The sequence below is a fragment of the Etheostoma cragini genome, chromosome 4 (genome assembly GCF_013103735.1).
Source record: "Etheostoma cragini isolate CJK2018 chromosome 4, CSU_Ecrag_1.0, whole genome shotgun sequence".
Taxonomy (NCBI): Eukaryota; Metazoa; Chordata; class Actinopteri; order Perciformes; family Percidae; genus Etheostoma; species Etheostoma cragini.
Window position 1 is genome coordinate 18163344 of NC_048410.1, and position 13804 is coordinate 18177147.

Consider the following 13804-nt stretch of genomic DNA (forward strand, 5'->3'; position numbering starts at 1 on the left):
TAGCCATGCAAGTACACACACCTCGTCCGTACCGGCATTATTTCTTTGTGTCTTGCATACACAAAAGCAAAACCTCACCACAAGAAATGTCCCCCATAAAATCTCTTTTCTCTCTAAGTCTCACACTCACACTCACACAGAGAAACAGTATGACTCACCATCAGCCTGCACATGGAGAACAGAACACTGAAGAGGGTTTCCAGCGCCCACAGGCAGTCCTCAGTGCCACTCTCTCCCTACACGCACGCACGCACACACACACGAACACACACAAAATCAGTCCCTTTGGAACAGTGAAAGGATAAAAGTGCCTCAGCACACATCAGTGCATGTATCCACAATTCACTTCAACCAAATGTTGACTAGGAGGGCCACAAACTGATTGCTATAAAATGTCCACAGATGGAGGCTTTGATGAAGAGACTCGGTGATAGCTTAAATTATTGTTTCCATTAATCAATGAATAATTTATGTGCCTCACAACAAAACAACAAAAACAAAAGAAAGATGTAACCGTTATCTCACCTTTAGACGGCGTCTGTTGGTCCTCACATACCAGTTTGTGAGCATGTCCACAAACTTGACCAGGCGTGGCACGACTGTGTACAGGTGGTAAGCTGCAACAGGAAATCATCCCTTTATTTACTCTGAATGTAGAAACAACATGAATAGGCTACCAGATGGGATGGATTTTAAGATATAAAGTAGTTATATTCTTTGTCACAGTCGATATTAACTGATGATACCAGTGTGCGTGTTTTGAGGATGTCTGTCTCACCGTCCATCTCAGCCTTGAAGAACTGGATGAGAGACTGCGTGAAGGACTGAATCCATTTGTCCATGATGTTGTCACTCTGCTTTGCGTTGTTTTCATTGTACAGGAACTCAATGTTGTCCTCCTGACACACACACACACACACACACACACACACACACACACACACAATATAATTTTTAACAAAGACACAATATAGTTCATGTGAAGCGGCTGATCAGGTTTTACACATGCTCAAGCTACAGGTTTTTTTCTAATTGTGTGTGTTTGTCTGTGTGATCTTGTTTGACATATTATTGAGCTCTTAGATGTATGTTGCTGGAAAAAATATAGTTACTCCATGAACAATTATCACATAGGCTCCCTGGTCGGATGGCCAAGTGCCTTAACTGACTTCATGTTAAGACTGGCCATACACTGTAAGAAAGGGAAATAAAAATTGTAATTAATTTTACACAATCTTCCAAAACTGGTGTTTATAAATAGGATTTGGTTTCCATTTGAACCCAAATACCCAGCTATTAACCATTAACCAATCCAAAAGTGACGTTACGGGAAGGAATTACTGCATTTCACTAACAAAAAGTAATTTTCTTTTTGTACCATTAAGGAACTTATTTAATGATAGTTACAATCTGCAGTGCTGTGTTTTTAAGACCAGGAATAGCTAAAGGAACATTGGAGTTTTGGAAGGAATGAGCTTTTTATTCAGTTCATTACCTTCTGTAACCTTTGAACGTTCTGCACCAGGAAGCGATAAGCATTGTACCACGGCAGGAAGACATCCTTCAACACATCTCGCACACCCTCCTCTTTGAAACGCAGATTCTCTGCTCTCACTACAGGAGAGTTGATGAGGTATAATCTACAAAGAGAGGCAGTGAAGGAGTTGGTGAGTGCTGCAGGATAAGTCAGAGCATGCACAGGTAATAACTTAAACGTGTGCATAGATGTGCATGAATGAGTAAGGGTTTATATTAAGTACCAGCCTTTCAGCTTCAGTATCTTGCTCATGCAGATGGGGAGACAGTTAAAAGTCGGAGTAGATACGGTTAAAACCCTGTTCGTCTTGCAACAGTCCAAGGCAAACACTACTCTTAATATTATATTATACTGCACAAAAAAAAAAACACTTATTGGACACCATTAAAGGAAAGCTGCTAGTCCGGCTGTATTTTATTATTCAACTGTCAAACATATCTGAATTGGATTAGCTCCACCAATTTGTCAAAATGTCCACCTTGAAAATGTTCTAAACACATTTTTGGGCCAAAACCTAATTTTACCTACAGCATCTCAGTGCAAATTAATCTCTTCTTTTCATTAAAGCCAAAAGAGACAGCACTGACATGACAATAACAGAAATTCAGAATAATCCATATCAATATCAATATAACAGTTTATGGCAGAAATCAGCACACTTTGTTAGAGTGGTTGGAAAAGGTTTTGATGAGGATTCTGGAAGCAAGCTAACATGACGCAACTGCAACTGAATGCAATAGGCCCTGCACAATTATTATAGATACATTGAAATAAAAGGCAAAATAGACAGAACAATCACTTTTGGTGTATACTGGTTCTCACTGGTTCAGTTTCAAGCTGACGTATACTAAAATACGTATGGCGCTCGTTTTACCCTAACAGCTACTCTGTGACTGAAGTTGTAAAAGCAAAAATGGAAGCCTTAAAGAGAAACAGATTGTTGCCTTTCTATCTTTATCTCTGCAGCTCACTCTTCTTCAGTATATATGTGAGCATATGGCGCAACTGCATAGTGCTTTATTCATTAAGCCATATGGCCATGACATTCTCACTGCTCAGGGCAAAGGAGGAGAATGTATGAGGAGAAACAATGTGTGTATGAATGTGTATGTACAGCGTGCGTGTGTCTATACTGTTTGCAGGACAAAGCCCAGCTAAGCGTGAAAAGCGATTCAAACCTTTTTTTAAACCATGCCGGCTAATTGCATGAAGTAGACTAACACACAGAACCCTGCCACCCGCACACAGGCATTCATGCTTCAGAAACACACACACTTATTCACATTCAAGCACAGAGCTGACCTGAGGGCATCAGCTCCATAGTGCTGCACTATCAGTCCTGGATCTGGGTAGTTCTTCTTGCGCTTGCTCATCTTTTGTCCATCGCTGCAGAGATGAGACGAGCAAAGGCATTAATACACATACACACGCATGCATGCACATAAGTGTATGTTGGAAACCATGCCCTTGGTATTCAAATTAGTCAAGTCCTTCCAGGTCAGCAGGCCTGTGAGCAGAGTACTGCATTGAGACCCCGGGGCTGAGGACAAGTAGCCCTATAGTAGAGCAAGTCTAAGGGCTAAATGTTACAGCACACATATCACACTGATCATAAGAAACTGAAAAAAATAGGACATTATAGGCAGGTGAAGGGAGAAGAAAAGCAATATCAAAAACTGTGGTAAACAGGAGGGTAATCAGTGGATTAGTGGAGGCAAAGAAAAATGATGTCTGCAGAAAATGGCTCAGAAATGAGTATGAAATTGACTGACTGACTAGATTTTTCTTACTGTCAACAAATCTCATTACAGACAAAGAAAAAATGGGAGAGACACATTGTTGGTTTAATAATTTCACAGCATTTGTTGACAAAAAGAAACAAAGACCAGCCATAATATTTCATAAAGATAAATTTTATTTGCAAATTAAAAAAAGATGTGAAAGACGGGTTTGTCTGTACTCACCTAGCAAGTACCAATCCGTTTACAATGACATTCTTGAAGGGCGGTTTGCCAAAAAGCGCAGTGGAGAGCACCAACAGGGTGTAGAACCTACAGTAGGATACAAAAAGATAGTACACAAGGTCCATCTTTGATTTCTTCCTCAATCCTACAAACTAAAACGTGTTTTTTTAAGATTTATTTTGGCCTTTACTTGACAGGACAGCTGCAGACATGAAAGGGGAGAGAGGGGGAATGACATGAAGAAACGGATGTAGGGAAGACTTTGAGGCAATTTAATAAGTGGTATTAAATGTATTTTTTTTGCAAAACATGGATGCTTTACACACTTCATTAACCCGGCCACGGCTGTTGCCTTCAAAGGCATAAAGATTACATAAGTCTTTTTAGAACACACTGATCTGGCTGACTGTATCTGTGTCCATCCATTCATGCCCTGCTTTTGTCAATTCCCTCAATGAACTCAGCAGGGAAAGGTCTCTATGTCACCATTCCTCATCTGTCCATTCATCCACAGCTTACCATCCTCTTGTCTGGTCAATGCCTTCAGCGATGAAATCTGCTGGAAAACTGTCCTCGAACTCCTTCCTGTTTTCAAAGGGGTAGTGGACCTGGGCGTAAGGCATGCTGCCGCTCTCAAACCAGCAGTCAAACACCTCGGTGATCCTCCGCAACACGCCCTTACCACACCGCGATGGGATTGTCAGACTGTCAATGCTGGGCAGAGAAAGTGTGCACAGAAAGTGGTGAAGAAAGAGAAAGATGGTGCAATTGTTTAGAAAATAGCAGTAATAACAATTTGACCAGCCCGGTTTTATTTTTGGTTTTATTATTGCTATGGGGACCTTATTAAACATTTTGTTTGCTTAATGGGTCTATAGGCTTTTTGGCTTCAGTCCAAAACAACGATTTTATAATCCTTCACCCCCGGGAACGAGGTTTAAGAAAACAACAGTGGTGCTAAAATTGTGCTGACACCCACTAGAATAAACTCTGTTAGTGCTTTGGGTCACAAGGATATGGATTAAGTTTCTCCATGTGGCTACTCACTCAGATTCAGCCCAAGAACAAAATCATTGTTTCTACAGTAAAGTTACTTAAGCAGAGGAAACAGCTGAACCTGGCTGTAGTTACTACAAAGTATTAACCTGTGAGAGGTGTCCACTTAATCTACATTAAATGCATGTGAATGGAAAGTTCCCCGAGTTGAATTAATAGAAATACAAGAAATTAAAATATATTGTATCCTTTAGTAACCTGCGGTTGGCCACTAGTAGCCATTTTACAGTAGCCGAAACCATGCTGGCCCGGATTCACAGCGCATGAGCAGAGATCGTGCACCACTCATTTTTTTCTCAGCTCAAAGCAACCGGAAGCCAGGCCTCTCAGAGTGACTTCAAGTCTCTTTTGTAAAATTACTGGTTTAAGATGAGTTCTTCTAAGGTGAATGAAAGGCTTGATCCGACGAAGTAGTAATCATCGAGGAATCATTGAGGAAGACATCAAATCAAATCAAAGCATTGACGTCAATGCTGCTGCCAGTTGTGCCATTTATCTTTTTCTTCTTCTTCTAGTCCGTAGAACGAGCAAAGTTGGTAGCCTTTGCTCATTAGCAACACCTCTGTTCAGGAGAAGACTGCAACTAGTGTCACGAGCACCAGCGGCGGTATAAATAGTTACGGCGCTCCCCTGACGTTAAATATGCGGGCGCCAGCTTGGCTGCGTCTACTGTAAAACATGCTTAATGCTTCTCTGCTGCAGTGCTCTGCAACTGGGCCTAATGAGGAAATGGGGAGCATTAAGCAGGTATATCCCAAAAAGAAATGCACTGCAGTACATTTTGAGTGGTTTATTATGTCTTTTTAGTCGTGTGTTGTTAAGATTTTGATTAAATATTCCTAATGCAGGCAGGGCCATTATCTCTGGGAGCTGGCCACTTCAGACCTTTTAATGTGAGGTAATAGTCTGTCCATTAAGTTGTTAGAGATCCATAAATAGATTGTATTTAGTAAAGTTCAAATCACTGCACACTTTTCAAACTCGGTTTTTAACATATGATACACTGCTAAATAGCTAATCAGTTGTTCTTTAATTACACAAGTTGCTTTTTAATCTTGAAGTATGCATGAATCATTTTCATCACTTTTTCCAAGTCTTCCAGACACGTACAGGCACAGACAGGACATTAGAGTGGCAGAGGACAAAGTCATACATCAACACACACAGACAAGCAGAGACACAGTGTCATTAAGTTGTCATCTCACGTCCACCGATGTACACACATACAGCCTGCGAATCTGCGAGTATCACACTATCACAGCAACACACACCACTGAGTACATGCTCAGGTGGTGGTTGCCTGATAATCTCGGTGTTTGATCAGTGACTCACCTCTCCCGATGCAGATCCGTTATTTTGACTCCAGTCATTTCTTCCAGTTCAGCCATGGACCCTATACACACCACCTGATGTACAAGCACACACAAAACACACAGCACAGCTTGAGTGAGCATTGTCACGGAACAGCATTCACATTTACAAGTATCCTGAAGACAAAAATAATTATTTTTGCTGAAATTCGCTAATCCATTAGTTGATGTAAAACAAAAAAATAAATGAATCACCAACACTTTTATATCATAAAATAATTAATTGTTTAAATCCCCCAAGCAAAAACGCATTTCCTAGTTACAGCTTCTCAAATTGGGAACATTTGTGGCTTTTCACTGTTTTGTATCGACATTTTGAAACTGTTGGTCCAAGAATACAAGCAATTTGAAAATTCAACAATTAGTCAGTTAATTAAAAAAAAAAAGTCTATAGATTATTGGTTGATGGTATGTGTTAACGTTCAACACATTTTGTAATTTTTAAAACAAATATTGGGCTACACTTTGCAATGAGTAAGTTAAATGGATGAGCATGTACAGTGAAGTATATGCAACCTTTTACAATGTTGTGGACAATTACAATTTTGTACTTCACACTTTGTATTATATTTCATTTGCAAAGGACCATGCGCAATAATAAACACAAATGTTACCATTTATTTTTTTGAATTAAGCTAATAATGAGAAGAAATGGTGAACAAACATGTTTATCGGTGAGCTTTGGAGGTGATGGTAGGTGCATTTTGTTACATTTTGGCAGAGCCAGGCTGTTCCCCGTCTCCAGTCTTTGTGTTAACCTTAGCTAACAAGCTGCTGGGGCCAGTTTCATATTTACTGTACACATAAGAGTGGTATTTATCGTTTTGTCTAATTCTTGGCAAAAAGCATATTACCAAAATATCAAACTATTACTTTAAACCCACAGGAATTGAAGCCAGTTGTACCCTAATTTAAAGTTATTTGTTATAAAAGTAGGACTACTTCAACACACTTTGAGTAACTTAACCTTAGAAAGTATGGTAAAGTGTGTTATCTGGTCTCCTCAGAGAGTTAACCTGTAGGCTCTGCTCTAGTTTTACCACAGCAGCACAGGTAACATGGCCCAGATGCAACGGATACACCATCATCAGACACACAAGTAGACAGAGTAAAAGAATCCTATCCAGAAGAGACAGGTACAGAGAGTGAAAGCGCAAAAAAGAAACATAGTGAGTGATAGAAATCCTCCTGCAACACACAGACTGACACCCTCGTTTACAGCTTTAGTTTGGGGTGTGTGATTTGTAGCTGAGGGGTGTGTAAAAGGGGCACAAGGGAGCATGAGTATTCTGGAAACAGCCACAATGCTATTTCCAGCAAGCAGGTCGCTAACCGTCCCTCTTTCAGACAAAGGGACCAACACTTCATTTTTCAAACGCTCAAACAACCCAATTCTGACATCTCTCATTCAGTTCAGTCTACTTCACACAGTCGGCCGGGTTTGGCAATCAACATCCATAACCAGACAAACCTTTGTATAGTTTGGCTGACTTCTCCACTGTCTTTTTCCTCTTCCATTTATTTTCCTCCCCCTCTTTTCATCGGTCACTTCTCTTTCTTCACTGACTAATCTATTCTGTCCCCTTTCCTCCTCCCACTATTTTCAGTGTCTTCCTTCCTTTTCTCCCCATGATCGCCGTTTGTCTTAAGGACCTTTGAAATTGCCTTAACCGGCACGAAGAGCAACCAAACACATTTGGGTTTGTGTTTATTTGCTGTTTACATAAATGAATCATTCATGTGTTGAGTTGGCAATGGTGCCTGAGGGGAGCTGACTCTGACTGCAGTACGGAGACACGCTACACTCTCTGGTTTGACACCACGGTCATCTCACTCTGCCATGCCAGAAAGGCTCTCCTACAGAAGCCTCCAAACAAACAAAAAGAGTGTCAAAAGGAAGTCAGTGAGACAGCATTTCACTCTGCTAATTTATGAGAAGAAAGGGATTTCTGAACCCCTGCAGCCAACCTATATTCCTTTTGTAGAGACATTAGACATTTTTCCCTCAACTAAAACAGAGTTATGAAGGGTTCAACTTTTTAATAATGCCAAGATTGATTTGTGAGTGTTGCCAACCCCAAGAAAAGAGAAACTGTCTTGATATTTGGTCATGACACAGACAAATTGTGTCATTGCCGCTGAGTACAAAGACACATTAGAAGAATTAAGTGCTCTATTAAAGCACAACAAGTGCTTGTGTGTGTGTGTGTGTGTGTGTTTTCTGACCTCCTCAAAGTCGTCGCTGACCCAGAGAGGGATTGGCGTTCCCCAGTAACGGTTCCTGGATATCGCCCAATCTCGTGCGTCTCTCAGCCAGTTCCCGAAACGCTTCTCACCCACAAACTCTGGAACCCTACAGAGACAGACATAATGGTGTGTGTTCTGGTATCAGTTATTCTTTTAAAATAAAGAACATCCAAAAAGATTCAAGGCTGCATGCAGGACGGAGGTCTACGTTAAATGACAAGAATATTGCCATTTTTAAACCTCCTTTAACAGACAATTACAACTGTTTAATCAGGGTTTCTGTTGGGTTCACCAAGTTAAATTGAAGACTTTCTAAAATCTTTTCAACACCACATTGAATGCAATTTTATAGCCATTCAATAGGAACAATATGACCTTGCATTATTTATTATTATTATATCTATTTTTTTCTGTACTGACCAACAGTATACTTATAATTCTTAATGATCTAATACATTAACTTAATACAATCTAGACTCAGATAAGCAGGATAAATAGATAAATAAGCATAGATAGATGTGTTAACCAATTAAAAATGATTCATTCATTTAGGCTCATGCCAAATGAACGAGCTAGTAGTGACCGTGTTTGCTCCAAGTCTAAAACAAAAAAGTCCGAACAGTCCCAAAATCTCTAATGCTTCTCAACAGCCTGGAATCTGACGTCATAGGCAAACAAAAGAAAACATTTCGGACTTTTGTAAATCAAATTTAAGAGTTAATTAATACCTTCTATGGCCTTTTTCCAAAAATGAAGACCTTTGTAAAACCTGCAGATGCCCTTCTAATTTAATGTGTTTGTGATTGTATGGGGTACTTTCCATTAAATCATCTCTGAATGCAAATCAAACCAGCTGAAAAAAACAATGCCAATCTTTAGGTATGATGACGTGTATTTAATGATGTGGGGTCATTTTAATTCCAAAGGCCAGGGGAACTTTATCAGGATGCGTAGTATCCTGGATCTATGAAATAACTGGCCTTTAAAAATAAAAATCTGCTTGCCTATGGGAATTTAACATAGTGCTGTTTATACTCATAAATTGTATTTTAATGAAGAACATTTATTTATTTACGAAACATTCATTTACAAAGAAAACTGGTGTCCTTAAAGGTTGGATTTGTCCTCATTTTTTAATTAAGGCATTAGAATCAATTTCCAAAAGATTATTTTTTCTAATTAATTTTTCTCGTCAACTTAAGCAGGTGTTCCTATACTCATGAGCAGCACTATAGAGGGAGCTTTTTTTCCTCTTTGTCCACAATTTCGCCCTAAAAATAAAACTGTGTTGCTCTTTTTTTGAAGCTCAACTGCAAAGGTTAACACTCCCTTCAAGGCATCTTCCTCCTCGGCACCCCATTTTGCTTCCACCGATATCAAGCTTTAATCCCCTATCTCACAATCTTTTCCTTTTCCTCTCATTTTTTCTGCCGCCTGCTCTTGCTGTGCCAGGCAGTGTTGCTCAGGAGAACAGAGCACGGGGGGTGTAAATTGTCACCAGGATCCACACACTAAGCAACTAGTTCATCAATTCCCATTTGTAGAAGGCATTTCTATTTGGGCCCTAATATATCAATTTAATGATTTTTTCTGCTGCTGCTGCTGCTGCTGCTCACCAGCCCCCCTTGAACACACCTCCATCCCTCGCCCTCCCACTCTTGTTTCATGCTAAATGTAGAATTTAAAGTGTGCTGTCTTGTGCTCGACACACACAGAAGAGCCATTTAACATGTACAAGCTTCTTTTATGAGTCAGAGACACTAGGGATGGATACAAGAGGGAGACCGAGGAACAGAGGTTGTCGACATTGCATGTGCATGATTCTAATAAAAGGTAAGGATAGGAAAATTAGAAAAACAGGGGGAATAAGAAGAAAAACTGATGAAGGACAACATGCAGCTAATTGGGCAATTAAGTGTTCGACAATCCCCTTCTCCTGAACATGGATTGTTCAATTAAGGCTTAGTAACTGTAACTATGCACGGCAGGTCTGCCAGACGTTGGATTCATCCACATGTTGAAGCAGTGTGCACAGGCCTGTACTGAGAGTGACACGTACATGAAGAGTCTGACTGGTAATTTCTTTTTTCAAACCTCTCTAAACCATAAATACAAGAAAAAAAGTGTTGGCTTAAATTGTGTGTCTGTCCACTCCAATGTTAGCTGGAAATGTTAACATGTCTGGCTAACTAGCTAACTCAAATCTGCTAACGACAGTTGTCATTTCAGCCGACAGAATTAACAGCTGCCTGCTAGAAATGAGAAGCATACTTTTGTGTATCATCGTCCGAAAACCAGGACCCATTGCTAACTACGGATTTCAAACTGGTTCCGCAAACAGTTGGGTTTGAATCAAAGAGACAGACAAATGGACAAGAAAAAGAAAAGGCCAAGGGGCGAGACAAATCCTGAGTCATTGTAGGACCAGTCACTTAAAACCAAAATCTTTTCTAGATTATGGTCAAGAAACTACGTTCTCTTATCAACATGGAAAAGTGGATGGGCTTGCTTTGTGCAAATGTTTTTTTATTGAAAAACAACATTGGCATTTAGCCTACTGTAGTGTTCAATTTCACACGTAACATTCTCACTTGGAGCAAATAATCTCTCACATAATGTAAGACGGTCCATCAAAAAAAGGTTGAAACAAATACTTTGACAAAGGGGCGGAGAATTGGCATGAGCTGTGTGCTTGGCCATTAAGTGGGATTTCAGACTGGAAGTGCTGCGATCATAGCTCAGCTCATAATGACACTTTGGTCTTGTCAATGGAACCATTTGGCAACTTTTAAAAAGTAAACTTTCCTTTCAGAATCTTATTGGCATCCATTTTGTCGACTCGCACTTGCCATCCAGTCAAAACGTTACGTTACTACTCTTTGGCCGGCTCGCAAAAAGTGTGTTTGGCGTGCCTGTTGTTTTGTTTCCGGTCTAGCTAGATCCGGTGCAGTGTTGTAGTTTTTCTAACGTTACTAGTTGTTGCAACAACATGTGAAAAAAACTACAGTTTGCTAGGCCAAAAAGAAAGTAAATCTCGCGGAAAAAATTGATGCCGTTAAAGTGGATTTTGTGTTAAAAGCGCGTTCAACTGACAGCACTATTTTCTATAAAAGAAAACTGTAATATATTGGAGTTTTAGAGCTTAAATCAGACAAAGGATGTCACCTTGAGTTCTGAGAACCTCTAATGGGCGTTTTTTTGCAAACTGACTAAAAGAAAAACTGCAAAAAAAAGCCTGATTAATCAATGATGAGAATAAACAGTTACCCAATTCTACTAAGATAACACAATACACCATACTGTATATTAATTTAATATACATTTGGACATGGTCGTCCTGTATTAAATGAATCACTTATAGCCCACAAATAACAAATATAGTCTTTAAAGTAATGTGTGTGTGTTTGTGCTGCTCTGTGTACATGTGTGTACATGTGCATGCGTCTTTACCTTCTAGCGGCTACTCATTCATCTCAGTTTGACAGTCCCATTACCAGAAGCAGCTGCTGTGGCTCAGAAAGGAGCACCAGGGTAATACCACTTAGCAAAGCCATCCTGCAGACGCTTTCTTTTGCTTCACGTTCTGCCTTTAAAATTAGCCTCATGCTAATTTTTTCTATTAAACATCAGGTCATTATGCATCCTAATGAAATGCTTTAACAAGGATTTTATCCACATTCAATGGCAACAAATAAAGGAAAATCCTTACAACAACTTGCATTTAAAATCCAATTTCTTCCCCTTTAAAATTGCCATGCCCAGTACTACAAAGCTGTCCTACAGAGACAACAACTAGACATGGATGTGCAGAATGGCAGCTGTGATTGTTTTGGGACTGTGAATGCTTTACATCTTATATATTTTAGACCACTTGATACTCATAGCTGCAGATTCAATGTCCCTTAGCACCAAGCTAGTTATCACCTGTCTCAAAAAACAGCTTACCAGTAGCATTTGCTGTTGTTGTCAAGGAGTTTGTCAACCATGTGCTCCACTCGAACAAACCAACTGGGAACGGCTTTGTAGATCAGGGGCGTGTCAGACCTAAACACAGTAGGTAAAACACAAGGCGTTAGATAGTGACTTAAAAGAAAGTTAAGAAAAGATAGTATCCCGAAGAATTGACAGGAATTGTATTTGTAAGAGAAATCATAATTCATGAAGAAAGCCCTTTGTTTTAAAGTAACGATTGCTATTTACATATACACATTGTATATTTCGTTACACATTTGTCCTGCTGTTGATGTGCTGTATTGACCGCTGATTAGAAACTGAGCTGCTACAGTGGCAGTGTTTTTTAGCCACGCTAGCAGCATGGCTCCAGGAATGTCACTCGGCTAGGGAGTACCTCAGACTGAAATATCTAAACTATTGCTAATCCATGGTGCAGAGAAAATAATTCCCAATGATTCTGGGGACCCCCTTTCCTTACATCTCGCGCCATCATCAGGTCAAAATTTAAATGTGTCAGCCAACCTCACAGAGCCACCAGCATGGCTGTAAACTCCATCTTGAGAATAAGCTGTTCATTCTCAACCGCAGGAAAACAGCAGAAAATATGATCAAAGTCAAATGAAATATGTTGTTATGAATGAATATGAATGTACATGCGGTCAGAAAGTGAAATAGAATGTGAAATCTAAATCTCACTTTTAAATATCATAATTATGTTAGCTTGTTTGACGCCTTGCTGCCCAACAGTGTTCAACATTTTCATCTCTACCACCAGTTTGTGGTTGAAGGAATATTCTTTTCAACTTAAGTCAAAAGCATAGCTCCCTTGACTATTTATGAGTTCTAGCTTACGAGTGCTGAGTGGTTAATAACACAATGAGCCTGTCTTTCCTTATGGCTTAAAGAGACCATCTTTGCATAATTTCTGGGTTCATTAATCCTGATCAGGTCAGCATGCAGCCGCTCCAAGTTAGCCAGTCATTCAGTCTGCTCAAACAGTGGGGGGGGGAATCTGCATCTGCCTACATAATAAGTGATAATCTGGAGCCTTGAGGCTGTGTGTGTCACCTTGCTCTCATTTATTGACTTTGTGAAGAGCCCAGAATATACAGTGGTGTGAAAAAGTGTTTGCCCCCTTCCTCATTTCCTGTTCCTTTGCATGTTTGTCACACTTAAGTGTTTCGGAACATCAAACCAATTTAAACAATAGTCAAGGACAACACAAGTAAACACAAAATGCAGTTTGTAAATGAAGGTGTTTATTATTAAAGGTGGAAAAAAATCCAAACCATAATGGCCCTGTGTGAAAAAGTGATTGCCCCCTTAACCTAAAAACTGGTTGGGCCACCCTTAGCAGCAACAACTGCAACCAAGCGTTTGCAATAACGTGCAATGAGGCTTTTACAGCGTCCTGGAGGAATTTTGGCCCACTCATCTTTGCAGAAATGTCCTAATTCAGTTACATTAGAGGGTTTTCGAGCATGAACTGCCTTTTTAAGGTCATACCACAACATCTCAATAGGATTCAGGTCAGGACTTTGGCTAGGCCACTCCAAAGTCTTCATTTTGTTTTTATTCATCCGTTTTTATTCATCATCGTGTTTAGGATCATTGTCCTGCTGCAGAACCCAAGTTCGTTTCAGCTTGAGTACAGGAACAGATGGTCGGACATTCTC

The 13804-nt window shown here is 39.9% G+C and overlaps 1 protein-coding gene across 1 annotated transcript in view; it reads right to left on the reverse strand.

Moving 5' to 3' along the window:
• The window catches only part of iars1 (isoleucyl-tRNA synthetase 1), a 55389-nt gene that overhangs the window by 20742 nt on the left and 20843 nt on the right, over positions 1–13804 (reverse strand). The window contains exons 13-22 of the mRNA XM_034868896.1: positions 12120–12218; positions 8154–8280; positions 5890–5963; positions 4021–4215; positions 3502–3588; positions 2840–2923; positions 1496–1640; positions 779–899; positions 526–617; positions 159–236 (exon numbers count right to left, since the gene is read on the reverse strand). Coding sequence (XP_034724787.1) covers positions 159–236; positions 526–617; positions 779–899; positions 1496–1640; positions 2840–2923; positions 3502–3588; positions 4021–4215; positions 5890–5963; positions 8154–8280; positions 12120–12218 — 1102 coding nt within the window. The remainder of the gene's footprint in view (positions 1–158; positions 237–525; positions 618–778; positions 900–1495; positions 1641–2839; positions 2924–3501; positions 3589–4020; positions 4216–5889; positions 5964–8153; positions 8281–12119; positions 12219–13804) is intronic.